Raw genomic sequence first — 27275 nt, forward strand, 5'->3', positions numbered from 1 at the left:
AGGTGTGTCCTGAGCTAGTGCTGCCCATGCTGATGTTGACCTCTCCTCTAGGCGTTCATCTCTAGGAGTGGTGGGCCAAAACCTTTTACCACTCAATGGTTGATCATATATTTAATTCTAGGGACAACAGGGAGTTCCTGGACCTTCCCTAGAGCACATAGGTCTTATAATAGCCTAGACTGGGGAAGATAAACATTCAGGAAGGGGAGGAGGAAGGAAGTTCTGAGGGGACAGAAGGTGGCATGAACCAAGGCAAAGTGTGAATGTTTGTGTACTTGGAGGGTGGGGAAAGTCAACTGGTATGGGTATTATTGGGGAAATGAGGTTCAGTGGGCAGGGCTGGGCCAGATTAAACAATTTTCCCTCCCCTGGTTTATTTCCTTGTTAATACCAAGCTGAGTTTTTCATTTTATCCACTCAACATCCTTCTCTAATGGAAGAGTGAAATAAGGATCACCCCAACTCAAATCTGGGGGGAAAGAAGCATCTAGAATATTCTAGTAGGTTTCTAGTTCTTAAGTGTCCAAAGTTAAGGGATGTCCTGAAAAACCACATAATAAATTAGGGGTAGATGATGTACTCAATGACCTCAAGTACCCCATCCTATACCCATTTTACAGATGGGGAAAGAGACAGGCAGAAATAATTAGCTCAAGGTTACAAAGTCGTAGCAGGGCTCCTTTTCAAATACTGTTCCTTCCACTGGAGGTACCCACCAGGAACACCTCTATCTAGGACCATCTTTGTCTTTGCCTTTCTAATCCTATCGTAGACCTGATTATCTGACTCAAGGTCAGTGTCAATGAAATCTCAGTTTGCTATTGAAAGGAATTCTGGGTTGAATCATTTGATTTCATGAGAATATTCCTTTTGCCAGTGATTCATCAAAGTTGCCCAAGGTCAGATTTTTGAACATTTGTGGCCAGTGAGTAAAGCCAGACCTCTTTGATACCCTGTTTTGTGTGTGTGTGGTTTGGCAGGGCAATGCTTGAAGCTAACCTGGAGTGTTCTGTTATGGCGACCACAGAATCTTCACCGTAGGACCTTTGACTTCTTCAGTCATATTTTCAGTTATTCAATGATGGTTTTTCGTCATAGGAACATAGATTTAGGCCATGGAGTTCTCTTTCAGAAGTCGAGTCATATACCTGTACTTCCAATCCTTGATTGGCCTCTTGTGACCTGTGTGACCTTGGGTAAATAATTTCCCCTCTCTGGGTCTGTTTCTTCATTGGTAAAGCCCAATCCCCTCATTTTATAGATAGGGAAAACTCAGAGGGGGGAGGGATTTCACACAGGTGCAAGCAGTAGAGCTGGGGTTCAATGGTATCAGGTCTCTGTTTCCTAGGATTTCTTTATATATGGAAGGTTTGTTTTTCTGTTTTTTTGCTATAGTACAATTTGCTCAGAAAATACAAAGGCAGCATGAGGTAGTAGAAAATGTCCTAGGCTTGGAATCAAGAACCTGGGAGCCCTGGGTTCAAATCCTAGTCTCTGATACTTACTGGATATGTGACCCTGGGCAAGTCAGTTTTGTTTTTCCTTTAAAACCCTCACCTTCAACCTTAGAATCAATACTGTACTGGTTCCAAGACAGAAGAGTGGTAAGGGCTAGGCAATGGTGGTCAAGTGACTTGCCCAGAGTCACACAGTTAGGAAGTGTCTGAGGCCAGATTTGAACCCAGGACTTCCCATCTCTGGGCCTGGCTCTCAATCCACTGAGCTGCCCAGCTGCCCCCCCCCCAAGTCATTTCTTTCTGAGCCTGAATTTCTTCATCTGTGAATGAAAAGGGAATAATGCTTAATGCCAGAAGAAAATGGCTTCATAAAACTTAAAAAGCTAGATAAATGGTAACTAAAGAATTAATCCAGATTCCAAAGTAAATTAATTACACATAAAGGGCAATGAAGAAGCACAGGGTGAGTGAGGAACACCGTTGTATATATTGTTGTTGCCTTCATCCTTTGTTTTTGAAAAGGACCAATGACATCACGATGTAGTGTCCAACTGTGGCTTCTCAGCTCTGCCACAGGTGAGGGATGGAGATGTCTCTGAGCAGGAAAGGCTCTCAGAGGCCATCGAATCCAATCCCTTCATTTTTACAAATGAGGAAACTGAGGTACTCAGAGAGGTCATATAGTTGATAAATGGCAGTGTTGAGACTTGATTATAGGTGGACCAGAAGTAAGATACTGTCAGGAAGATGGAGGATTGGAAGAGAAGATGGGCTGGTCAGGTGGTGAGGGATGACAGCTGGGCAGCTGCTCCACTAGTCCTTGAAAATGGCAGGATTTGAGGAAGGTTGTCCATATGTTGAGTGGAACCTCTGAAGTGAACTTACAGAAGAACGTGGACTCACACAAGAAGGGTGGGCAAGGAAATCATAAGAGCAGAAGGAGAGGGAAAATGACTGCTGGGAGTCTGAGAAAGCAATTTCAGTAGCGTCTTCCCACCCCATCCCACCCCAGTGGTGTATCTGCGGTCAGCACAAAATGCTGGAGAACTGTTTGCCTTTTTTTGTGGGGGCAGTGGGGTGGGGAGGCTGTGGAGCATTGAACCAAGGGGCAGGATCAGGGAGAGAACACGTATATGTGGGGGGAGGCAGGTATTCGCTCGTGTCCGCCATTTTAGCCGTCCATGGTAGAGTCTTAGAACATAATCCCCAATTTAGCCTCAGACACTTCCCAGTTGTGTGACCCTGGGCAAGTCACTTGACCCCCATTGCCTAGCCCTTACCACTCTTCTGCCTTGGAGCCAATACACAGTATTGACTCCAAGACAGAAGGTCAGGATTTTATTTAAAAAAAAAAAGAACATAATCCCCATGGACCCAGGGGGCCCTCGTGTTCAATTACCCAGAAAATGCCTAGGATGGGATGGATCCTGCCTTGTTGGAAGGACCTTCCAAAGCGGTGAGATCCCAGCACCCTCCAAAGGAACTCTGAGCAATCACATGCATGTGCTGAGATTCCATGGGTCTAGCATTGAGGGAGGTCACAGCATCACACAGTGGGTAGGGTCCCCACAAGTCTAATCTCTAAATCATTTCTGACTTCCCTGACTATGCCATGAGGCCAGGGCTTCAGGACTTCCTGACCAGGTGACCTTGGGTGAGTCATTTCAGCTAAGCCTCGGTTTCCTTGCCTAGGAAACAGGGGAGAATGAGCTCTCCCTGTAGGAGGAGGTGCTTGGTAAACCTTGAATTCCAGGAACAATGTGAGATTTTAGCACTGCTAAGAAAGGGAATGAGAAGGAGAAAGTAACCTGGAGATGGTTTCAGATTTGCCTTTGGCAATTCCCAGCGTGGGAGCAGAAGCAAGACCCTTTCCCTTCTGAGTCTATTTATTTTAACTTTCTGGAGAGTGGGGAGGAATAACCCGCCTCCCAGTGCTTTTGTGAAGAGGGCTGTTCAGTCCTGTCTGATTCTTCATCGGAAGAAGCTTCATTGGGGTTTTCTATGAAAAAAAAACCTTTACCTTTCAGTTTGGGATCAATATCACATATCAGTTCTAAGGCAGAAGAGTGGGAAAGGCTACACCATGGAAGTTAAGTGACTTGCCCAGGGTCACAGAGCTAGGAAGTGTCTGAGGCTAGAATTGAATCCAGGACCTCTGGTCTCTGGGGCTGGCTCTCTGTCCACTGAGCTAGGAGTTTTCTTGACAAAGATATTGGAGTGGTTGGCCAGTTCCTTTGCCAGCTCATTTGACAATTGAGGAAACTGAGATCAACAGGATTAGGTGACTTTCTCTGGGCATTCAGGTATTAAAAAGTGGCTGTGGTCAGATAGGAACCATATTATAAACCATAGCTTTCTACAGAAAATTAAGGTGATTATTTTCTTCTCAATTTCCAAGATGGCAGGCAGTGGGGTGGGGAGAGCCAGTCTTGATAGTTTCTGGCATGGATCCCTTTGGCAATCTCATGAAGCCCGTGATCCCTTTCTCGGTGTTTTAAATTAATAAAATAAAACATAGGACTATAAAGGAAGCCAATTATATTGAAACTAAAGTATACATATATACACATATACTTTAAGTTCAATATAATTGAAATATATATTAATATATATAAATAAATATATCTTAAAATTTATTGACCCAAGCTAAGAATCTCTGATCTCCAAGTTCTTTTATCCAGCACTGCCAATATTTTCCAAAGGCCTCACTAGATTTAAAATTGTGTTTTTTTTTTAAACCCTTTCTTGCCGTCTTGGAATCAATACTGTTTATTGGTTCCAAAGCAGAAGAGTGGTAAGGGCTAGGCAATGGGGATTAAGTGACTTGTCCAAGGTCACCCAGCTAGGAAGTATCTGAGGTCATATTTGAACCCAGGACCTCCAGTCTCTAGGTCTGTTTCTCCATCTACTGAGCTACCCACTCTGTTCTTTGTTTCTAGAAAATACTTTCTCATGATTGCCCCACATGCCAGTGTCATGAGCAGTCAGCTCCAGTGGCCTTTTCACTTTACTGGACTGGTTATCTCATTCAATCCCACCTCCTAATTTACTTTTTTTTATTAAAATACTATAGGGCAGTCAAATAGGGCAGTGGATAGATTGCCACCTGGAGTCAGGAGATCTTGGGTTCAAATCTGGCCTCAGACACTTCCTACCGGTATGACTTTAGGTAAGTCACTTAACCCTGATTGCCTAGCTCTTGCCACTCTTCTGCCTTGGAACCGATACTTAGTATTGATTCTAAGACAGAATGTAATGGTTAAAAAAAAATTCTAAAAAATTTAGGAGAATATAGAATCAACCTCAGAGTCAGGAAGACTTACCTCTGACATGTACTGACTGTGTGACCCTGGGTAAGTCACTTGCCCACTTAGTACCCCCAGCAACTCTGAGGATCTATGTTGCAGAGATGGTACAGAGATAAGCACTTGAGATAGCAATTGCAAAGTATTTCATATAGTATCTGGCACTTAGTAGATGCTGATGGAGGGAGGCCCCTCAGTTGGTCAATAAACATTTATTTATTTATTTATTTTAAACCCTTACCTTCCGTCTTGGAGTCAATACTGTGTATTGGCTCCAAGGCAGAAGAGTGGTAAGGGCTAGGCAATGGGGGTCAAGTGACTTGCCCAGGGTCACACAACTGGGAAGTGTCCCCTAGGACCTCCCATCTCTAGGCCTAGCTCTCAACACACTGAGCTACCCAGCTGCCCCCTCAATAAACATTTATTAAGCACCTATTGTGTGCCAAGCACTGAGGATTCTCAGCCCAGGAGTTCCCTATGACCTAGTCCCTCTCCCTTACATCTCACACTTGGAGGCTGCTGAGTAGAATGGTTAGAGCTGGCTTCACAGTGTCATCGCTGACACAGACTGGTTGGTTGTGGGCCTCCAGCACTCAGTATCTGCAGGCAATTCTAGGACTATGAGATGCAGAGAAGGTTCCACCTGAACTAGTTGGGGCCGGGCTTCTTCCAACGGAAGCTCTCTGCCCCAGTGAGATCAGAAAGCTGCTTAAAAAGCAACAAAAAAGAAAACTTCCCATTAAATATGAAAAATGAAGCCCAGAGACGAGAGGTGGCAGAGATCGAATCCAGAGCCTCTGAGCCCAAACCGACACCCCCACTTGGCCGAGGAGTTTAGGACACGGGTATACTACATATAAAATGATTTTTATTATTCAAACAAACAAACAAACAAACTCCATTGCACAGTTTTTAGAAGAAGCCTTTGAAAACATCGAGCATCTTGGCTGCACTTTGGGTGAGGATTGCTTTTGGTCCTCCCCAGTCGTGTAAGAGAGAGGAGAGAAATGGGCCCACACAGACCGGTACCTGTCCGCAGTGGGCAGCCCGGCAGACCTTTGGTCCTCAAAGTGAGAGCTTCAGGGGCTTTCCAAGCCCAAGCCCTGGCTTGCAGGCCCCTGAACCACTTTCATATGGCTGCCAGGCCAGTCTGGTGACAAAAGAATCCCTTGCACGTCGCTGCTAACGTTTCAAAATGCTTGTGACGGCAGAGACGTTTCCTGTTTTCTCTTCGAAACAAACAAAAAAGACATTTCTACTGGGAAAACGAAAACACACACGAACACTCAAAAGTCAAAAAATATATATATATTTCCTTTCCTATATGGAAAGAGGAGTGATTCTTACTAATAACTCAGGATTGAGAAGGGATGCTACTGAAGATCCAAAATAGGTCCCTCCATTTCAACCGAGAAACAGAGATATCTAAGATGGGGGTTTCTTTCAAATCTCTCTGCTATGTAAGTTTTTGTGGAATGTCAGTCTGACCTAGTACTCTTTTTTTTTTAACCCTTACCTTCCATCTTAGAATCAATACTGTGCATTGGTTCCAAGGAGAAGAGCAGTCAGGGCTAGGCAATGGGGGTCAAGTGACTTGGCCAGGGTCACACAGCTGGGAAGTGTCTGAGGCCAGATTTGAACCCAGGACTTCCTGTATCCAAGTCTGGCTCTCCATCCACTGAGTTACCCAGCTACCCTCTGGCTCTTGATCTCATTCCTTGACCTCTGTCCTCCCTTCCCACCAAAGTTAATATGATACACATATATGGGGGTCCATCAGTTTTAAAAGTAAGCCATTCCTGCTCATTGGAATCTCTTGGCAAAACAAAGCCCAGAGCAGTGATGCCCCAGGACCATCGGGAGCTCAGTTCGGCGGCCGAGTATCAGCTGCTGCTTTCTCTTGGACCTCGTCATATTGAGGAGGAGGAGTCAAAGGTTCTATTGTGGGAGGAGGGTGGTTCCCCTCTGGCAGGTTGATTCGAAAATCCTTCAAGTGAAGCTTTTCTGATTTAATCCTTCGGACTTTCAGGGGCTTCAGGCGTTTGGCCAGCCTGGAGTTCTGCCTGTCTGGCAGGTGGGTCTCGGTGTCGGCCCGGGTTGTCGTGGGAGTCGTCTCGTCCAGCCCCGTCAGGGACTCGTAGGATGGGAGAGACATGTTCATCCCAGGGTTCTGTTCCAATTCTCTCGTCTCCGAGTAATTGGTATTCATCACTTCTTCATAGCTGGGGACATAATATCTTGAGTGGGATTCCTCCTCTTCTTGGCTGTAATACAGCAAATACAAAGCATCTGTTAGCTGAGGGCAATGGAGAAATGGAGGTGACAAAGGTCAGCACCGGTCCCGAGATGTCTCACATGCGACCCACTCAGACAACACACATGGGAAGAGAAGTGTCCAATGACGCATCCAAGGGTAAAAGTTTGTGTATTAATATGTGTTCCTTCCTAGCTTGTCCCCACAAATAACCAAAGCAGCAGTATAGAAAGGGAGCTTCTTTTTTAAAGCTTCACCACCCCACTGGCTTACCTGTCTTCTTCTTCTTGGGTCTGAGTTCCGACAGCTGCTTCATGCTGGATTCTGGCTATCTCCTCCTCCCCTTGCCTTTGTTTCCTCTTGTCCCGGATGCTCAGGCAGATGGAAAGGAGCAGGAGCATGATCCCAGCACCTACCAGCACATAAGCCACAGAGAATGTCTTGCTCTTAAGGATACTACCACCGGGGCTGCTGCTGTTCCCATGCATCAATGGTTTGTCCGAGTGGCTAAATCCTGGGACGAGATTCCACACCGCCATGATGATCCCCAACACCAGCATGCCTAGCCCGATGGCAGTCAGGGCATAGTGGGAGCCATTGGCCTTGGACTGAGCCATCATTGCCACATACAAACACTGAACAGGTAGACGTTAGCTGGTGTGTTTGTTTTCAAAGTAAGGCAAAACAACAGGCTAAGTGAGCTTTCAAGAGATAACTTCAAGTATCCTCCAAATAAATCCTGAACTTCTCTTCTTCACCAAAAGATCTGAAAGGAAGATAGAAATAGGGAAGAGGGAAATTAATTCAGATCTCGAAAATTTCCTAGCTCGGTGACCCTGGGCAAGTCACTTAACCCTAAGTGCCTTACTGATCTTCCCTTGGAACCAAAACTTAGTTTTGGTTTAAAAACAACAACAAATAGTAGGGCTTAATAAATGGAAAAGAAATTCAATCTAATCTAAAAAGTATTAGTTAAACAATTAGAAACGGTTTCATCTTTGCATTACAAGAGCCTAGGACAGTGTCTGGACTATGTTGTTATTTCAGTCATTTCAGTTGTGTCTGACTCTCTGTGACCCCATTTTGGGGTCTTCTTGGCAATGGGAAAGGGAATCCTTTATTCTCTTTGACTCATTGGAGTTAACACTTTAGTTAATGATTACTTAAGTACCCCTACTTAGTACCTCACAATCTAGTGAAGTACAAAGTAGGGGTACTTTCAATCAAAAGGCAGACAAAGGAGAGTTAATCCTGTCTTCACAATCTAGTAAGGTACTAAGTAGAGGCACTTGAGTTACTGTTAATCAAAGCACAATCTAGTGAGGTACTAAGTAGGGGTACTTTCAATCAAAAGGCAGACAAAGGAGAGTTAATCCTGTCTTCACAATCTAGTAAGGTACTAAGTAGAGGCACTTGAGTTACTGTTAATCAAAGCACAATCTAGTGAGGTACTAAGTAGGGGTACTTTCAATCAAAAGGCAGACAAAGGAGAGTTAATCCTGTCTTCACAATCTAGTGAGGTACTAAGTATGAGTACTTCCAAGGCCAACAGGGTGAAGTGACTTGCTCAGGGTCACACAACTAATAAATGACTAAGGCTGGATTTGAACTCATGAAGATGAGTGTTCCTGATTCCAAGCCCAGTGCTCCATCCACTGCACAACCTAGCTGCCCATAACATATGTCAAGCATATACAGAAAAAGTCATTAGTAAGTTTTATGTGTTGATTCACTGATTTATTTTCAAATACTAGGAATACAAAGACAAAAGGAAAAATGGTCTCTCTTCTCAAGGAGTTTCTAAGAGGAGTCTGTCCCTTTGGAGGAAAGAAGGGAGACAGCAGTAACAAATAAAGAAATCAGGGAAGACTTCCCAGGGAATATGTACCACTAAACTGAATTCTGAGAAGAAAGCTAAAGATTCTAAGAAACTATGTTGAGAAAGGGCTGTACTCCCACTCTGTGGGACAATTTGTTCTAGGGAATTTCAGAAGCATCTAGAGCTATAAAGGATCCCAGAGCAAGTCACTTCACTGTTTGCCTCAGTTTCCTCATCTGTCAAATGAACCAGAGAACAAAATGGCAAGTCACTCCAGTATCTTGACCAAGAAAACCCCAAATGAGTCCATGAAGAGTCAGACATGACTGAAAAATGACCAAACAAAAACAGGGCCCCGGGTTCAATTCCCTGACTTTGAGCTCAGAAATGAGCCCTCTGACTCCAAAACCACAATGCTTCTTCTTTTAAGTAGCAGCCTTGGACCCTCATCTGGAAGTAAGCCACCAGTTCGGAGCCTTATCAAACAGACACTCAAAAACTATTTCTTGATTTAGAAGGAAGCTAGCTTGGGTAGGACTTGGGCTAATCAGCCTGGGTCAGAAGAAGGATGGAGCTCAGGGAAGGTAATGGCTCTTAACAGCCTCTGCCAACAGCCCTGTCCTGCTCAGAAGCCCTCACCAGAACTGTCATATTTTTGGCATCACTGGGATGAATTTTGGGGCCCTACATGGGCAAGGTCTTGTTTTTAATCCTGCATTCCTGTCAGTCCCCAAAACAGGGATTACTTCTCTGTTATCTGAAAGCCGATGGCATTTTCTCATTCGATAATTATGGTGAATCAACATCTGTTCCTTGGTTTAAAAATAGTTAAAAAAAAAAAGGATATTTGGGGCTATAATATCTCAAAGTCCACATACCAAAGGGTCAACACATACTTATCTGACCAACTCTTATTATGCTATGACAAAACCTTAGGCATCAATCACTCAATGAGCATTTATTAAATGTTTACTGTGTGGGAGCAGCTGGGTAGCTCAGTGGATTGACAGCCAGACCTAGAGATGGGAGGTCCTGGATTCAAATCTGACCTCAGACACTTTCCAGCTGTGTGACCCTGGGCAAGTCACTTGACCCCCATTGCCTAGCCCTTACCACTCTTCTGCCTTGGAGCCAATACACAGTATTGGTTAAAATACACAGTAAGGGTTAAACAAACAAACAAATAAATGTTTACTGGGCACCATGGTTAAATTGATGCTAATCCCAAGGATACTAAGACCAAGAAGAAAATAATCCTTGCCTCCAAGGGGCTAAAGGAAAGTTTTCCAGGAAGATGTCTCTCTGGTGTCTTTGTATCCCTAGAACAACTAGAGGCAGGTAGGTGGCACCATGGTGCATAGAATGCTGGGCTTGGAATCGGGAAGATTCATCTTCATGAGTTCAAATTCAGCCTCAGACACTGACTAGTTGTATGTCCCTGGCCACTTCATTTTCCCTGTTGGTCTTGGTTTCCTTATCTGTCAAATGAGCTGGAAAAGGAAATGACAAGCTATGCTACTATCTTTGCCAAGAAAATCCTACATGGGGACGTGAAGAGTTGGACACTAATTAAACTTCAACAAGAGACATTCCCAGAACACAGTGCTTGACACATAGTAGGAGCTTGAAGAATGTATGTTGAGTGTTTGATTACTTCAAGTGATTCTGCCTCCTCACCCCACATGGAGCATAAGAGAAAGGAGTCCAGATGGCCATTTGTACAGCCATATTTCACACTCATCACATTGTTTTCAATGATGGTTCCCCAAACAGACGCTGGAATGGATGGAAAGCATGTGTATACCCTTGCCTTCCCACTGGAGGCTGCGACCAAGATAGGAAGACTGTCCATCTGAATCCATTCTACCGAAGTCTACTTTTCCTGCTTTTCTCCTTCTTAGGTTTGGTGGCAGTAACACAGAGCACCAACCATAGCTGTGTTTAGTCTTGAGTTCTTTCCTTTGAGGAAGGACAGAAGGGGGCTAATTTTGTGTTTGCAGGTATGTGGAAGATGGTTGCTTCCAAGCAGGACATCCTGGATGAACCCATCCTCCCCCCTCCGTGTAAACCTTAAAATTTCTTAGACTTATAAATGTTGGAAATTTCACCATTGGGAAATTTTCTACTTGAAAAATTTCCTACTGATAGTCTATTGGAATGTGAACACCCTTGGCATGGGAGAAGGACCCTTCTCCTCCCTACTTAAGATTACTTTAGGACAGAAACCTTTTGCTGAACAATGGAAAGGGCTTTGACCTATGCTTAAGCATAGAACAGGAAGTTCTTTGAGTCATGATTGATTTTAGAATTGATACAATAGAGATACTTGGAATGACAGAACCAGGTCTTGGAAATTACAATCTCCACCCTACTCAGTCCTAACAGGATTTAGGAAGGGCTGCAGCATAGATCAAAATTTAATTATTCCAATCTTCACCCTACTCGGGGTAACAGGATTTAGGAAGGGCTGCAGCAAAAGGATCAAGATTTAATTATTTGAGAATATGACCTTCAACAGACATGTGCAAAGCCACAGACCTCTGGGCGGTCCTGGGTTAAGCTAGAGCCACCATTGGCACAGGGAAGACATGGACAGTGATTGGTAGATGTGAGAACTGAGGGGAGGGAACTTAGATGGTTTCCTTAAAGACAGCGGGGTCTGAGGACTGGGAGGTTGGAGAGGTTTTGCTCTGAGAGGTTGTGCTCTGAGAAGCTTGCTCTGAAGGAAGCTGGAGGTGGAGGCCCCTGAGACTGTATCTCCATTTTGGTCATGTGAGTGATAGGGACTGATCTCTTTTCTGTGCCTCAGCTATCTAAGGGCTTGGGCCTTTTGGCCCAGCCTAAACAGAGGGGGTATTTAAGCCCTATTCCCTTCTCTCTCTCTCTCTCTCTCTCTCTCTCTCTCTCTCTCTCTCTCTCTCTCTCTCTCTCTCTCTCTCTCTCTCTCTCTCTCTCTCTCTCATACCTTTCTTCCTCCTGTTTGTAATTAAACTCCATAAAAGGTTGACTGCTGACTTGAGTTTTCATTAAGGAATTACATAGCTGAATTCCTTGGCGACCTTAAATTAATATATATCAGTCTTTTAAAGTGATTTCCTTGTCACATCCGTCATGGCTCCTGCATATGGAACATTATGCAGTTTATAAAGCAAAGCTACTGGCGGGATTTTCCATTTCCTTCTCCAGCTCACTTTACAGATGAGGAAATTGAGGCAAACAGGGTTAAGTGACTTGCCCAGGGTCACACAGCTACTAAGTATCAGAGACCAGATTTGAACTTACAAAAGTGAATCTTCCTGACTCCCAACCTGGCTTTCTGTCCACAGTGCCATCTAGCTTGCTCCTTCCTTCTTTCCTCCCACCCTTCCTTCCTTCCTTCCTTCCTTCTTCTCTCTCTCTTTCTTTTCCTTTTTTCTTTCTCTCTCACACTCTTTTTTTTTAAACATTGCATCTTAGAATTGATACTAAACCCACCCCTATTTCCTTTAGCTAATCTTTTTTTTTTTAACCCTTACATTTCATCTTGGAATCAGTGCTAACTATTGGTATTAGTTGTGTGAACCTGGACAAGTCACTCAACCTCTGCCTGCCTCAGTTTCTTCATCTGTAATATGAGGATCATAAGAATACACCTTCCAGGGTTAGTATGAGAATGAGTGAAACTCTCTGTAAAGTCTCAGCACAGTGCCTGGCATATAGTAAATGTTTAATAAATGCTGGTTCCCTTGTACTGGGCTAATTATCAGGGACATGAATAGGTAAAAACATGAATACCTCTCCCTGCTGACACTCTGTGATTCACTCATAATTCAGAATATTGCCCAAAAGAGCCTGATACCTACCAGCTGTTACCAGAAGCAATTCAGGGGATACCTGCCAACAGTCCTTCATGCTAAAGTCTTGGGTTCAAGATTTGCCTGCAAAAAAGCACACAGAACCAGATGTCTTAGTCGAAGGTGAGGATTTCCATCTTGAGTGTATTAAAGTATTTTGTTGTTCAGTCATTTTTTTTAACCCTCACCTTCCATCTTGGAATCAGTACTGTGTATTGGCTCTAAAAGAGAAGAGCAGTAAGGGCTAGGCAATGGGGGTCAAGTGACTTGCCCAGGGTCACACAGCTAGGAAGTGGTTAGATTTGAACTAGGACCTCCTGTCTCTGGGCCTGACTCTCCATCCACTGAGCCACCCAGCTGCCCCCAAAAGTCTAAACGTTTTCTGGTGATCTCACAGTATCATCTCAGACACAGTAGGCAGAATCCTGAAGGGTAAGACAGACTGAACATTCTCCAGGTGGGACCCAGAGGAGGAGGCAGCTCCTGCTCTCCTCCTCGAGACTGCAGGCCCCCACCATGACTGGATCTTTGCATCTGTGCCTACACCAGAACATCCTGGGGGGCCCTAAGAACAACGAGAGCTTCCTGGGACTGGTGAAGAAAATGCAGGCAATACATTTATCCCAGCCTCTGGACCCAAGACTGGAAACCTTCCCGAGTGCCTAGTCTGTCCCTTAGAATGAAGAACCAGAGCACAGAACAATGGGCAGAGAAGGAGCCTGGAAGAGACCCTCAGGGGAAACTAAGTAGCATAGTAGATAGAGCACCAAGCTTGGAATTGGGGGAACATGGGCTCAAAGCTGGCTTCAAATACTTCCCATCTGTGTGACCCTGGGCAAGTCAGTTCATCTCCATTGCCTGGCCCTGACCACTCTTCTGCCTTGGAGCCAATATCTGGTATTGATTCTAAGATATAAAATAAAGGGTTTAAAAGAAGGCAAGAAGGATAAGTAGGTGGCACAGTAGATAAGAGTGCCAGACCTGGAGTAGGGAGGTCCTGGGTTCAAATCTGACCTCAGACACTTCCTAACTGTGTGACCCTGGGCAAGTCACTTAACCCCCATTGCCTAGCCCTTACCACTCTTCTGCCTTGGAACCAATACACAGTATTGATTCTAAGATATATGGCAAGGGTTAAAAAAAAAAAGAAGGGGTAAAGGCAAGAGGAATAAGTAGGTAGCATAGCAGATAGAGTGCCAGGCCTGGAGTAGGGAGGACCTGGGTTCAAATCTGACCAGATACTTCTTAGCTGTGTGACCCTGGGCAAGATTTAACTCTCCATTGTCTAGCTCTTGCCCATCTGTCTTAGAGTTGTTACTATGACAGAAAGGAAGGGTTCAAAGAGAGACCATTAGAAATGAAAGGGAAAGTAGAACAGAGACAGAAGGACTGGAGGGCCTTTAGAGATGGCTGAGTTCAACTTCTTGCAGACAGGGAAACCGAGGCACAGGGAAGACCCATCAGATCAGTAGTAAGTGGCAGGACTAGACTATGAACCCAATATTCCCAACTCCAAATGCAATACTCTCTCATTTTACAAATGAGAACATGAAGGATCCTGGCATGAGAAATATCTTTACGTGATTGTAAGATCCTAGATGTGGTGCTGGAAGGGACCTTCAAGTCATCAAGTCCTACCCCCTGTTTTACAGATGAGGAACTGAGAGGTTTGGGGCATTCAGATCCCAGATTCAGAGCTAGAGGGAACGTTTACGGTCACCACCTCCAGTCCCCTAATTTTCTAGGCAATGGGGGTAAGTGACTTGGCCAGGGTCACACAGCTAGGAAGTGTCTGAGGCCATATTTGAACGCAGGTCCTCCCTCCTCTGGGTCTGGTGCTCTATCCACCGTGCCACCCTGCCACCTCCCCAGTCCTCAATTTACAGACATATGGAGGCAAAGCAGCAAGTTGTCAAAAGACAGTGACAAATTCAGGATTCGAATCCAGGTTCTCTGGCTTCTGTCCGCTGCACCAGACTCCCAGATTCATTCCCGATGCCAGCCATCGAGGCTTCTGCAAGTTGTGCACCTCGTAGAGAGGAGGGGATCTTGCCTGGGCGCGGACAGACCTCTCAGCTCCCACAATAAGGAGGCCTCTTTGCTGTTCTGCCCGGCACACCTCCTCCTGCTAGGCTGCAGAATCAGGAATGATACCCCTGGTGCTCGGCTAGAAAGAAACAAGCCGCTCTACATTCAGACAAAGGAAGGATTCACAGGGGCTCAGGACCTGCCAAGTTTCAACCCACAAATCCCAGGTCGAGGCAAATGGGGACCTAGAATGAATGGTTGGTGCCGTCCCATGGTGAGGTTCAGATCACATCCAGACAGACCACAGGGCACAGGGACGGCAGATTCCATTTCAGAGAAACAATCAGGAACCTTTAAACCAGTGCATGGGAGGGGGGAAAGGGAGCAATTAAGGAAATAAGTACACCCCCCCCCCAACCTTCTGTCTTAGAATCTATACTGTGTATTGGTTCTAAGGCAGAAGAGTGGTCAGGGCTAGGCAATGGAGGTGAAGTGACTTGCCCAGGGTCACACAGCTATTGTCTGGGCCTAGATTGCAAACATCTTTAGTTAAGAAAAAAGAGAGGGAGGGGAGGTGCAGCTGGGTGGATCAGTGAATTGAGAGCCAGGCCTAGAGATGGGAGGTCCTGGGTTCAAATCTGACCTCCAATGGCCAGGGTAGGCCCCACAGATTCCAACAAATTGGTTCCCCCAGTAGCTCTTTTTGAATTTTCAACCACAATTCTATGAATGAACCAGGAATCCAATCTTCAAAATCAACCTGGATGAAAACCAAGCCAGGGGCATTTTTAGGCTACTAAGAAGAGGATGGTCATTTTTCTTTGAGGGTCAATCTGTGACAGGGCCAGAATCTATTTTATAAACTATAGCTCTCCCAAGAGTTTTCTGCAGAAGAGAGAAGGAGGGGGATGACGATGGGATTTTTTAGACCAGTTTAGTCTCAAGCATAAAAACCCTGCCCTTTCCCAGAGTTCCGCTAGGCCCACACTAATTCTGAAGCTTTGGGTCTGCTTGAAGACAATCTGTCTTGCCCAAATCAGGAAACTTTCATTTTTAGCAAGAGTGGTTCCCAAACTTTCTGCCAAGAGGTCCTTTTGGTTCTCGGTACTCCCTTCCCTTTCACTATCCCTGCCTTAAAGAAAAGGATTATTATCTGCTTCTCTTGGCTCATACATTTAGCCTGACTTCCTGGGGTAGTTTTAGGAGAATCCTAAGATGGTCACTTATCTATGTGGCCTTGTACAAGTCACTTCCCTGAGTGAGCTTCAGAATCCTCGTGTGTAAAATGGGTTTGCCTTACCAGCTCACAGAGTCAGCCTGAGGATGATTTAAATGTCAATATTATTTTAACTGTTGCTAAAGTCCCCCTTTGGGCAGATATGGAGCATAGAGGATAGATAGGCCTAAATTAAGAAGACTCTCAAGTTCAAATACTGTCCCAGACACTTCCTAGCTGTGTGACCCTGAGCAAGTCACTTCACCTTATTTGCCTCAGTTTCCTCATCTGTAAAGTGAGCTGGAGAAAGAAATGGCAAATCACAATAGCATCAACTCACTGGGGGAGACTAGGCATGTTAATCTCCTAAAGACTTCAATTGGGGAGATTTCAACATGCTCATCTCCCAAAAGAATCACAGGGGGGATTGTTGGAAGAGAATTTCTCTCTCCATTACGTCATTTTGTTTAACATTATCTTTCAGTGACCTGGAGGTCAAAGACCACTGAGTAAATTCAGGTATAGACAAGCCCTCAGAGAAAGGAAGTTAAAGAATCAAGGAACCAACAAGACAGGAAACTGATTCCATAGACACTCCTCCTCTGGGCAGCCCAGGCAAATTAAGAAACTACAGTTGGTTCCTTAGATGTGATGTGTGAGAACTAGTAGATGGAGAAAAGAGCTTATAAGGGGAGACCCAAGAGCCTATGAGGGTCTTCTGGCTGGAGTGTGAAAGCTGGAGGGACCCTTGTTGGTGGTGAGCTTCAATCCATCATGGTGGCCAATAGATTAGTAAGCTAAATACCTCTCTATCTCTTTCCTCCCATTCCCTCTCTTTATTACTACTTCTTTGATATAATAAAGTTATTAAGCCACTATCAGCCTCATCATTTTAATTATTACATTGCCAAAAAACCCCAAACGGGGTCAGGAAGAGTTGGACATGACTGGAGAATGACTAAACAACAACCCTGAGGGTACTGGGTCCCTGAGGAATCCCAACCTGCTTTGCTAGAGTGCAGGTCCCAATACAATCCAACTGAAAAATCCTTGACTGAATTTGTGACTTCATTCAGAGGCCTGTCTCTCTCCCCATCAGAATTCTCTGGGGTCCTTTAGTCCGTCCCTCCATAGCACTATACCCTGACTCTAGGAGCCCTCCCTAATGAAAGCCTGTGTTTCCTTTTTAATTTATTGGCCCAGAACTTGAGCCGAATCAGGGAAGCCCAGACTAGGAAGTCACTAAACAAGCATTGGTGTGTTGGTTAGCTTTGCTGAAACTGCTTCTTTCCCTTCTTTCTTTTGTATTCTTTGTTATAAGGGAAGGCTCTCTGGGTAGGTGAGTGTGGTGGGGGGTTGGACGTGGAAGTCTGTAAAATATAAAAGCTACAGATTTATCAATAGAGTCACCAGGCATAGAGCTGGATGGGACCACAGTGGCCATCTGGTCCAAATCACTCATTTTCTGGATGAGGGGAAAAAAAAGGCCCATCATGGTTAAATAATGTACATAAGCTCACATAGGTAAAATTTGAACTCAGCTCCTTTGATTTTGGAGCCTGTGCTTTCCCCCCTTTAACACATCTTCTCAAAAAAAAAAAAAGGCATCCTGTGGCCTTTGATTAAAGAAAGGCATCTTGTGAAAGGGAAACCTTATCACACTAGCAGCTTAATACAGTGCCTGGAAGAGAATTGTTGTTTAATCAGTTTTTGATTGTGTCCTACTCTTTGTGATCTCATTTGAGGTTTTCTTGGAGTGGTTTGCCATTTTCTTAAAGTTCGTTTTATTGATGAGCAAACTGAGGTAACTAGGGTTAGATGACTTGCCCAGGGTAACACAGCTTTTTCTGTTGTTCAGTTGTGTCTCATTTTTTGTAGCCCCATTTGGGGTTTTCTTGGCAGATTCTAGGGTGGCTTGCCATTTCCTTCTCCAGATCATCTGACAGATGAGGAAGCTGAAGCCAACAGGGTTAAGTGACTTGCCCAGGGTCACACAGCTAATAAGTATCTGAGGTCACATTTGAACTCAGATCTGTCTGACTCCATGGCATGCACCATCCAGCTTCATAAAATAAACAGTTAATAAATGTTTGTTGACATGACTTGACTAGACTGACTACCTCTTGGGGCCACCCATTCTACTGGACAGATTTTATTATCAGAAGGTTTGGCCATATAGCAAGGTGCCATTTTCCTGCCTTGACTCTTCCACCTACTGGGCCTAATTCCACCTGAGAAGAAAGCAGATCCTTCTGTGTGACAATCCTTTGAATCCTTGAAAAAGGCCAAATCTTGCCAGCTCAGACACCTCTGAGAATTCTTCTCTTCTCCAGAGTAAACATCTCCAGTGCCTTAAATCAGCCCCATGTATGATCCCAAAGCCCATCGCCATCTTGGATACCCTCCAGTGGACTGATATAGTGACATACCTTCTAATACATGTCTCTGTCTCTGTCTCTGTCTCTGTCCCCCTCTTTCTTCATCTCTTTGTCTCTCTCTCTCACCCGCTGTCTCTCTCTCTCTTCCTGCTCCTTCTCTTCCTCTCTTTATCTCTGTCTCTCTCTCCTTTCTCTCTGTCTCTCCCTCTCTCTGTCTCTCTCTTCCTCTCTCTCCCTTCCCCTTTCTTCATCTCTTTGTCTCTCTCTCTCACCTGCTGTCTCTCTCTCTTCCTGCTCCCTCTCTTCCTCTCTTTATCTCTGTCTCTCTCTCCTTTCTCTCTGTCTCTCTCTTCCTCTTTCTTCATCTGTCTATCTGTCTTTCTCTCTCTCTCTCTCTCTCCCTTTCCCTCTCCCTCTCTGTCACTCTCTCCTTGTCTCTTTCTCCTTCTCTATCGCTGTCTCTCCCCCCACCATGTGTGTGTCTATATCTCTATATACCTATACACTATATACTATATAGATGGTGTGAGGGCAGTAAGGCGATCAGTTCTCTTGTCCCTCAGTGCAGTCATTTGACCAAATCAATCATCAACTAACAGATAGGCATTTATGGCATTTATACAGCCTTTACTGTATATACTGTATACACTGGGCTAAGCACTGTGAATACAAAAACAAAGGTGAAATGCATCTGCCCCCACAGGAGCTAAAACTGTATAAGGAAGCAAAGTGGCAAGAATTCTGGCCTGGTAGATAAGAGCTACCAGGGCTCCACTCTGGATCTGGCATTTAACCAACTTGTGTGACTTTAGGCAAATTCCAGGGAAGCAGAGTTGTACAGGGGAGAAAGAGTACTGGCTTTAGCCTCTAAGGACTTGAGTTCAAATCTCTGCCTTTACCTCAGTTTCTTCATCTGTAAAATGAAGAGGTTGCCTCTTAAAGAGGCTTCATAAATACTGGCTGATATCCTGATCCTTAGACTTCTTTCTCAGCCTTAGTTTTTTCATCTGTAAAATGGGGATAAATTTTGTAGCACTGCCTCTGCCTCACAAGGGTCGTCTGAGCAGAAAATGCTGAAGATAGGTGAGGCTGGAGGAGGAGGGACTAGGGGGAGCAGTTTGTCCGGTTTCTCTCGGTCATTTCCTTCCCCACCATAAAAACCAGCTTCCCTCCTGTGAGTCATTTCTCCATCTCTAAATCTGACATTCACTGAATGGGCTGTAAATGATTGACTTTGGAAGGCCTAATTATAAAACAGGCCTGCACCAGGATTAAGAGAGAGTGCAGAACTCACTGGGTGGGGAGAAGAGAGGAAGCCAGGCATCTAATGGGGCAGATTCACTTGGCAACCCTTCCTATTCATCTAACTTTGGGCATCTCTACTTCCCAGCTCCCCCTTCCCCCTAGGTCGTTGAGTCCAATTCCTTCATATAACAGAAAAAAAAACTTGGGGCCCAGAGAGTTTTTAAGTGACTCTCCTAAAGTCACACAGCTCATATCTGAGGCAAGATTTGCATCCAGGATTTCCTGATGCCAAGTCGGGCTCTCTAATCACACTGCCTCAAAACTGCCCAAAGAAAACCTGATACATTTCCTGAAGTGAAATACATTTGGAGCTGGGGAAGACTTTGGAAGCTGTCTTTTCCAACCCTCTCATTTTACCGAGGAGAAAATGGAGGCCCGCAGAAGAAATGAGTTGTCTGAAGTCACCTAAGAAGGAAGGAAGCAGAGAGAAGATTCTAGGCTCTCTCCTGTCTCCAGACCCTCTGCCCCATACTTCCTCTCTCCAGATAGAAGGAAGCCATTCTCTTTTCTTCTTCAGACTAGTCTTTTAATATTTGAACAATTTGGACTGGCCACAAATGGAGCAAGGAGGAAATACTGGCTCAGAAAATCTTTTTTCGGAAGTTTCCTCATTTGTAGCGATTTTTAATTCAGGCATGTAAATTCATCAGTGGGTTGGAAACGCCTTCCTTTGACGGACATGAGATTTGTTGTTTGGTTGTTTCAGTCTTGTCTGACTCTTTGTGACCCCATTTGGGTTTTTTTCTGGGCAAAGTTATCAGAACGGTTTGTCATTTCCTTTTCCTGATCATTTGACAGATGAGGGAACTGAGGCCAACAGGGTGAAGTGACTTGCCCAGGTTCACTCAGTAAGTGTCTGAGGCCAGGTTTGAACTTAGAAATATGAGTCTTCCTGATTCCAAGTCCAGTGCTCTATCCACTGTGCCACCAAGCTGCCCTATGGAAGAGATGTCAGTCTACAAGTTATATTCTGAGAGACTTCTTAGGGCACTCAGAAGTTCAGAGACTTGCCCAAGGTAACATAGGTGCGACTATGTATCAGAGCCCAAGTCTCTCTGACTTCCAGGCTTTTCCTACTCCTCCCTGCCTGCAGCTGTTAGCTCCTCTTCTTCCGTCCAACAAATTACTTTGTATTCACTTTATATATGTTGTATTTAACTCATTGTTTCCCCCAAACAGACTATAAACTCTTTGAGGTCAGGAATTGTTTCATTCTTTCCTTTGTATCCATGGCATCTAACAGAGGATTTGGCACAAAGCAGAATAATCACCGGCTTTATAAAAAATATATGCTTTCACATACTGTCTCCTTTGGTCTTCAAAAGACAGTTACAAGTGCCATCAGCTCTGTTTTAGAGATGAGGAAACTGAGGTTCAGAGAAGAGACTGACTTGCTCAAGGTCAGATGGTAAGCAGCAGAGCAGGCACTCAAACCCAAGCCAAGGCTCTAGGGCTGAGAAAGAAAAAAAAAAGCCCTTAGAGATAATCTAGTAGGATCACTTTACCAATAGGGGAAACTGAGTCCTAGAGAAGAGAAAAGATTTCTCCCGGGTCCCTTGTCTGGTAAATAGTAGTGATTTTGATTCAAATTCAGAATTTAAAATTCCCAATTAATAATAGCTAATATTTAAACAGTGTCTACTATGTGCCATACTCTGTGCTAAGAAGTTTACAATTATTATCTCATTAATCCCCAGAATGATCCTTTAAGGTAGGCCCTGTTATTATCCTCAATTTTATAAATAAGGAAACTGAGGCAAGCAGAGACTAAATAACTTGCTGAGGATCATACAGCTAAGAAATGTCTGAAGCTGGATTTGAACTCAAATCATCTTGATTCCAGGACCAGTGCTCCATCCACTATGCCAAAATCTCATTTTCTCTGTCTCCTCTCTATCTCTCTGTCTGTCTTTCTCTTTCTCCTTTCTATCTCTGTCTTTCCTTATCTGTCTGTCTCTCTTCCCTCTCCCTGTCTCTCTTCCTTTCTTCCTTCCCTCTCTTTCTGTCTTAGTAACAACTCTAAGCCAGAAGGGCAAAGGCTAGGCAAACAGGGTTAAGTAACCAGGGTCACATAGTTAGGAATTATCTGAGGTCACATTTGAACCCAGGTCCTTCTGAATGCAGGCCTGGCTCTCTATGCACTCTGCCACCTAGTTGACCCCTGTTGTGACAGGCTCCTCTCACTTTAATTCTCTCTCCACCTGGCAGTACCCTACCTGGTGCCAAGAGACAAATTCCTTTCTTGGAAATGAACCAGTGATGATGTCAAGATCATGGGATCAAAGAATCATAGCCTGAAGGTATCTCAGAGGTCATTTTGCCCAACTCTTTTATAGATGGGAAAACAGAGGCCCAGAGAGGATACGGCTAGGGTTTGATTTCAGTTCCCCTGAAGTCCTCTCCTGACTGACCTGAGCCCGCTAGGGAGAAGGAGGGTTTGGCCACCTTGTCTAGAAAACTGTGATATGTGAATGGAGTGGAACATCACTGCGTCAGAAGAAATGGTAAGTATGAAGCATTCAGAGAATCCTAGAAAGACTGACATGAACTGATGCATGATAAAGTCAACAGACTCATGAGGACAACATGGTAGAAAACTACAACAATGACAATGGAAAGAACCAAGAGAAATAAACTCAACAGCAACAACTGAATTGGTGTATAGAATGACTAAGCTAGGCAACTCTCTCTCTCTTTGAAAAAGTGGCAAACCACAGGTGTGGAAGGGTATAAACAGTGGTAAATTTGGTGGATGTGCTGGTAATTTTTGCTCAACTGCTTCCCCACTCCCAGCTCTTCCTCCTTCCTTCCTTCCTTCCTTCCTTCCTTCCTTCCTTCCTTCCTTCCTTCCTTCCTTCCTTCCTTCCTTCCTTCCTTCCTTCCTTCCTTCCTTCCTTCCTTCCTTCCTTCCTTCCTCCCTCCCTCCCTCCCTCCCTCCCTTCCCTTCCCTTCCCTTCCCTTCCTCCCTCCCTCCCTCCCTCCCTCCCTCCCTCCCTCCCTCCCTCCCTCCCTCCCTCCCTCCCTCCCTCCCTCCCTCCCTCCCTCCTTTCTTTCTTTCTTTCTTTCTTTCTTTCTTTCTTTCTTTCTTTCTTTCTTTCTTTCTTTCTTTCTTTCTTTCTTTCTTTCTTTCTTTCTTTCTTTCTTTCTTTCTTTCTTTCTTTCTTTCTTTCTTTCTTTCTTTCTTTCTTTCTTTCTTTCTTTCTTTCTTCCCTGACCTTCCATCTTAGAATCAGTACTGTGTATTGGTTCTAAGGCAGAAGAGTGGTCAGGGCTAGGCAATGGGGGTTAAGTGACTTGCCCAGGGTCACACAGCTAGGAAGTGTCTGAGGACCCCCCCCCCCAACTCTGCCCCATCTCTAGGCCTGGCTCTCTATTCACTGATACCTCGCATCCCCCCCACTCCAGCTCTTTTTTCTTTTTGATTCTTTCTTTGGTGAATGGGTGGGATTTGAATGAAATTCCATTGCCTGCAAGCTTAGGGCCTTTTCCATCATACTACTTTTAACTGTAGACAAGAGACAGAAAGAGCTTCGCCTCTCTGTCCAGGTACAAAGTTGAGGGTGGGGATGGGGAGGAACTGGGGCATAGTACAAAGAACAAACATCCTTCTCTTAGAAGGCCTGCCTTCAGAGTTTGTAAACTGGGACAAGTCATAATTTCTGAGCCTCAGTTTCCTTATCTGTAAGATGAGGATAAGAATACATTTTAATATGAATTTAATGTAACTATTTTTTTAAAATTACACATAAAACAATTTTTTATTTTTTAAAATTCAATTCCAAATTCTCTCCTCTCCTCTGCACCCCCTTTTCTAAGACAGCAAGCAATTATCTATAGATTATACATGTGCAGTCATGCAAAACATGTATTGGGGCTAAGACTATACCACCTTTGCAGAGTTGTTGTGAGATGCTTTATAAATCTTAAAGAACCAAAGAAAAGCAGAAAGAAAAGTGGACTTGTCGTCACTCAGATGGTCTAATTTTGTTAATAATATTCTCCCTCCTTCCTTTAATATTAGCACTCCCTCTCTCCTTCTTGTCATTTCCTCTTCTCCTACCCTCTACATAAAACCACTAGTGTTCAGTTAAAAAAGGGGAAAAATAATCCTTGTCCCTCCCTCTCCAAAGTTCTCTGGCAGGTACAAAGGCTCCTGGGATGCCCCATTGGATGGTTCTCATCTGCAGAGCAGCCTGACAAGGTTCAGGGATTTATTACCTCAATCATCCATGAGGGGAACAGACACACTGACTCAAGAAAGGAACAAAAGGAAGAACAACCATTAGTTAAACACCTACTATGTGCCAGGCAGTGTGCTACATATATCATCTTAATTGAACTTCACAACCACCCACTGGAGGTAAGGTGTTATTATGATTATGATTATTAAAATTTGAAGAAACTGAGGCAAAGACAAAAATTGACTTGTCCAAGGTCACGCAGTGGTTGAGGTCACATTTAGTTTCAGGACTTCCTAACTCCATCATTCTTATCCACTGTGCCACCTAGGTGCTTAAAGAAGTTCTACTAAAGCTATAAAGGGTTGGTTACCTGTGTGGGTTGAGGAAGTATATATTGACACTAATCTAAGGGACTCTTTCTTTTTCTTTCAACCCTTACCTTCTTTCTTAGAATCAGTTCTGTATATTGGCTCCAAGGCAGAAGATCAGTCAGGGCTAGGTGATGGGGGTCAAATGACTTGCCCAGAGTCACACAACTAGGAATGTCTGAAGCCACATTTGAACCCAGGACCTCCCATTTCTAGGCCTGACCTTAGTATTAATTCTAAGACAGAATTCAAATGACTTGCCCAGAGTCACACAACTAGGAATGTCTGAAGCTACATTTGAACCCAGGACCTCCCATTTCTAGGCCTGACCTTAGTATTAATTCTAAGACAGAAGAGTGGCAAGGGCTAGGCAACTGGGAGTGAGTGATTTGCCTAAGGTCATACAGCTAGAAAGTATCTGAGGTCACATTTGAACCCAGGTCCTCCTGACTCTGGTCCTGGCCCTCTACCCACTGTGCTACAAAACTGTCCTTAAAGTAGACACTTAATAAATCCACATTTGTTTATTTATTTACTCATTCATTCCAGGCTATGCAGAATAATAGCCATGCTGCATTGGTACAGAGGGAGTTTAAGGTGATAAGGAATTTTCAACATCAAACCAATCATAGATGCTGATAAAAAGAATACATGTAATAATAATAAATATTTATATATTATTTAAAGGTTTTCAGATCACTTTCCATATATAACTTCCATTGATCAGGAGGTAACTGTGGTATTTCTTCACTGTTACAAGGACCAAAAGAGATAATGGAAACATCATGGCATACTGGAGGGAATGATGGAAATGATGGAACAGGAGTCACTACAATTGCCTCTGCTGCTTACTCTGTGGCCTTGGACAGGGGCCTCACTTTCCCTCCTCATCTGCCAAATGAAGCCAGATGGCTTCTAAGAGACCCAGTTATCCCTCATCCTTGGGACTCTCTCTTGCCTATCTCTGTTTCTTACCTTCCTTGGCTTCCATCAAGGCCCAGCAAAAATCCCACCTTCTATAAGAAGTGTTTTCTAGTCCACATCTTAACATGTCTTCCCTCAGTGATTACCCCCAATTTAATTTGTCTATACTTTGTATTTAGTGGTTTACATGTGGTTTCTCCCTTGGACTGTGAGTTCCTTAAGCTCAGGGACTATCCTTTCCTTTCTTAGTATCACCAGCACAAATTTTACTGCCTGGCACACAGAAGGTGATTAATAAATGGGACTTGACTGATTAACCTTTTATCTCTTCATCTATGATCTTAAGGTTTGGAAAAGTGCAAACTTTAAAGGATTAGGACAAAATCAACCCTGATTATGACTTAAAAAAATAATGTTTGAAAAAAACATAATTCTAAGCCTTACTGATGGATGCCACATATCTATCTTAAAAAGAAACACATACACATGCACATGTGCACACACACACACACACACACACACTGCCTCTCTCCCCCCTCTCTTTCTCTCTCCCTCCCCATCTTCTCTCTTCCCTCCCTCCCTCTTCTCTCTCTCTCTCTCTCTCTCTCTCTCTCTCTCTCTCTCTCTCTGTCTGTCTTTCTGTCTCTCTCTCTCTGTTTTTCTGTCTCTGTCTGTCTTTCCCTCCCTCCTCTCTCTCCCTCTACCTTTCCCTCTCTCTTTCTCTGTCCCTGTCCCTGTCTCTGTCTGTCTGCCATGAATCCTTCTGGGACCAGTGAACAGAGACCTCAAAACAAAGTACTATTTTGCCCCCTGGGCCTGTCAGATCTCAAGCTTGATGTAGGAGTGTCAGGCTCTGGCCCTGGGGACCTCACTGCCTGAGTGGGCCAGATTTTGTGCCTGCTTAGGATAAATTCATTGGCTATTCGGCTGTATTTACTGCAACTGGCAAGCCTGGCCAACTCTTAAGTGGCTTAACCCAAAACAGGACTCTGGTATTGATCCGGAGGCTTTCCAGCTGCCTCCCTGATGGGGCCAGGCTTCCCATTAAGGCCCATCACGCCGTTGCTCAGAGAGCCCAGGCCTCCTGGGCATGGCTTAAGAGCAAAAGGGAGTGCCAGTCAGTAAGTGAACAGGCATATATAACTTGCTTGCTATGTGCCAGGCACTGTGCAGTAATGAAGATATAATGAACTGAGGTAGGGATGGAGTGGGGCAGCAGCTAGGTGGCACAATGGATGACGTTAATAAGATTCATCTTTCTGAGTTCAAATGTGACTTACTAGCTGGGTGACCCTGGGCAAGTCACTGTACCCTGTTTGCCTCAGTTTCCCCATCTGTCAAATGAGCTGGAGAAGGAAATGGCCAACCACTTCAGTGTCTTTGCCAAGAAAACCCCAAATGGAGTTACAAAGAATCAGACACAAATGAAATGACAGAACAACAAGGTGGAGAGGGAGGCCACTTTCCATGCCCTCACAGAGCTTTCATTCTAATGGAGAAGAAAACATAAAAATAATTATGGAAAACAAATATATAGGGAGTAAATGTAAGGTAATTTCATAGAAGGAAGTAGCAGCTGGAAGGAAGAAGGGAATGTCAGAAAGTGGAGTTTGAATGCTCAATGGATACCTAGATAGATCCTAATATTGAAATCCCAAGGAGGGAAGCAACCTGATGTTCTGTCACGTTTCCTGGATAGCTTTACACTGGTTATTTAGGAAGAAGATTGGTTAAGTGGAATGTGCATGGAATTCAGAGGAACTGGGTTCAAATCCTGCTAGTACCACAGGATTATCTATGTGACGTCAACCTTGACTCTATGGGGCATAATTTCCTCATCTGCAGAATGGGAAGGGCAGGAAGTTGGCCTGTAAAAATGGTCTTGTTTTTGGTTCTAAATCCTGTCGCTTCTCAGTAGTCTGTTCCTCAATCTTTAAGAGGAGGAGTTGTATTTTGCCTGAATTTTTCCTTTGCTCTTATTTCCCTTGAGCTTAGAATCCTGTGATAGCTGAATAATGTCCTTCCCCTAAAGATCTTTGAAAAGAGCCTTTTCCTTTTTCCTTTTCTACCTTTGTATCATCCTCATCGCTTTAAACTGTAAGCCTTAATAGGGACTTGATGAGTTGTTCAAAGTAGAAGAACGATAACTCTATCTCTATAATACCGATAAATAGAACAAAAAATGATCACTAATCGTGATCATATCC

General features: G+C 44.2%; 1 protein-coding gene across 6 annotated transcripts in view; it reads right to left on the reverse strand.

Moving 5' to 3' along the window:
- Window positions 1–5610: 5610 nt before the first annotated feature.
- Window positions 5611–27275, reverse strand: part of TMEM51 (transmembrane protein 51) — a 70779-nt gene continuing 49114 nt past the window's right edge. For 5 of the 6 annotated variants that reach the window (XM_016422191.2, XM_056825271.1, XM_016422192.2 and 2 more), the window contains 3 exons: window positions 12678–12752; window positions 7290–7782; window positions 5611–7026 (listed from right to left, as the gene is read on the reverse strand). In XM_016422191.2, the coding sequence (XP_016277677.2) occupies window positions 6627–7026; window positions 7290–7636 (747 nt within the window). In that variant the 5' untranslated portion in view covers window positions 7637–7782; window positions 12678–12752 and the 3' untranslated portion in view covers window positions 5611–6626. The remainder of the gene's footprint in view (window positions 7027–7289; window positions 7783–12677; window positions 12753–27275) is intronic. The other variant, XM_007491746.3, reaches the window with a different exon arrangement.

Source organism: Monodelphis domestica, chromosome 4 (assembly GCF_027887165.1).
Source record: "Monodelphis domestica isolate mMonDom1 chromosome 4, mMonDom1.pri, whole genome shotgun sequence".
NCBI classification, from domain to species: domain Eukaryota; kingdom Metazoa; phylum Chordata; class Mammalia; order Didelphimorphia; family Didelphidae; genus Monodelphis; species Monodelphis domestica.